The following is a 1,107-nucleotide window of genomic DNA, read 5'->3' on the forward strand; positions in this document are numbered from 1 at the left end:
GAGCGATATGTGATTGCGTGTTTCGATTTTGTAATATGATGAACAAGCATGTTTTATATTTTTCGGTTTTACATGTTTTTAATAAAATCGATAATTACCATATGTATGGCGGAAGCGTTAAGGTACGTTGACTATGTGATTAGTTTATCCATGTAATCGAAACTAGTTCGATCTAAAAAATTTAAATTCCATTGCGTATACATGCACGATCCCCAACAAACCGAAGCTCAAGTGGCCACGTCTTACTCAGAAGTCCTGAAGAAGCCCGCTAGTGCTGGGCCTTATTGTCGTTTTCACAACGAACATGGGCACTCCACCGACGAATATCAGCATCTCAGAGAGGAAATCGAAAGATTAATCAGGATGACGAACCTCTCGGAGTTCGTCGAGAGTAGTCCCGGGTCTACCGCCAAGTACCCGCGGAAAGGAGGGAATGGAAGTGCACGAGTTCTCAACAATTCGGAAAAAAGATACCGACCCTCAACCTCCTAATAACTACATACACACCATATTTGGAGGCCCTATAGGCGGGGACTCGAATTGGTCCCGCAGGGCCCACTTGCGAGAGCTACAAGAGTTGAGAGGAGAGCTCGCGATGATGTACCGGGTGTCCATCGCCCCGCCCATTACCTTTGGAGTAGAAGACGAGACAGGGATTCAGCAGCCGCATAACGATGCCTTAGTGATCACTGCCATGGTGGCGAAGTACGACGTCGCAAGGATACTGATAGACACAGACAGCTCGGCGTACATAATATATTACGAGTGCTTTAAACAGATGTGGCTGAACGTTGAAGTGCGGAGAGTGGATACAGCCCTTATAGGATTTGCGGGGGAAGTGGTGCAGCCAATGCGTGAGGTAACTCTTCCTGTATCACTAGGAACCGACCCCTAAAAGCGACGCGAGCAGTAAGATTTCTGATTATCGATGCACCGCCTACCTATAACATGATAATGGGGCGACCCTCGATGAATGCGTTCGAAGTCGTTGTCTCCACGTTCCACATGAAAATGAAGTTCCCTGTCTTGGATCGAGTCGGGGAAGTGCGAGGAGATCAGGAGACGTCCAGGAGATGCTACAACCAGGCCCTCAGAGGACAGCGACGT

At 48.0% G+C, this 1,107-nt stretch overlaps 1 protein-coding gene across 1 annotated transcript; it reads left to right on the forward strand.

Moving 5' to 3' along the window:
- Positions 1-433: 433 nt before the first annotated feature.
- On the forward strand, positions 434-895 carry LOC105966854 (uncharacterized). The gene has a single exon (XM_012991430.2). The coding sequence runs from the start codon at positions 434-436 to the stop codon at positions 893-895; it is 462 nt and encodes a 153-aa protein (XP_012846884.2).
- Positions 896-1,107: the final 212 nt, after the last annotated feature.

This window comes from Erythranthe guttata, chromosome 3 (genome assembly GCF_056151865.1).
Source record: "Erythranthe guttata isolate IM_541 chromosome 3, IM_541, whole genome shotgun sequence".
Taxonomy (NCBI): Eukaryota; Viridiplantae; Streptophyta; class Magnoliopsida; order Lamiales; family Phrymaceae; genus Erythranthe; species Erythranthe guttata.

Excerpts from the sequence above, each read along its gene's own strand:
- LOC105966854 (XM_012991430.2), top strand. The coding sequence starts at position 434 with ATGGAAGTGCACGAGTTCTCAACAATTCGGAAAAAAGATACCGACCCT.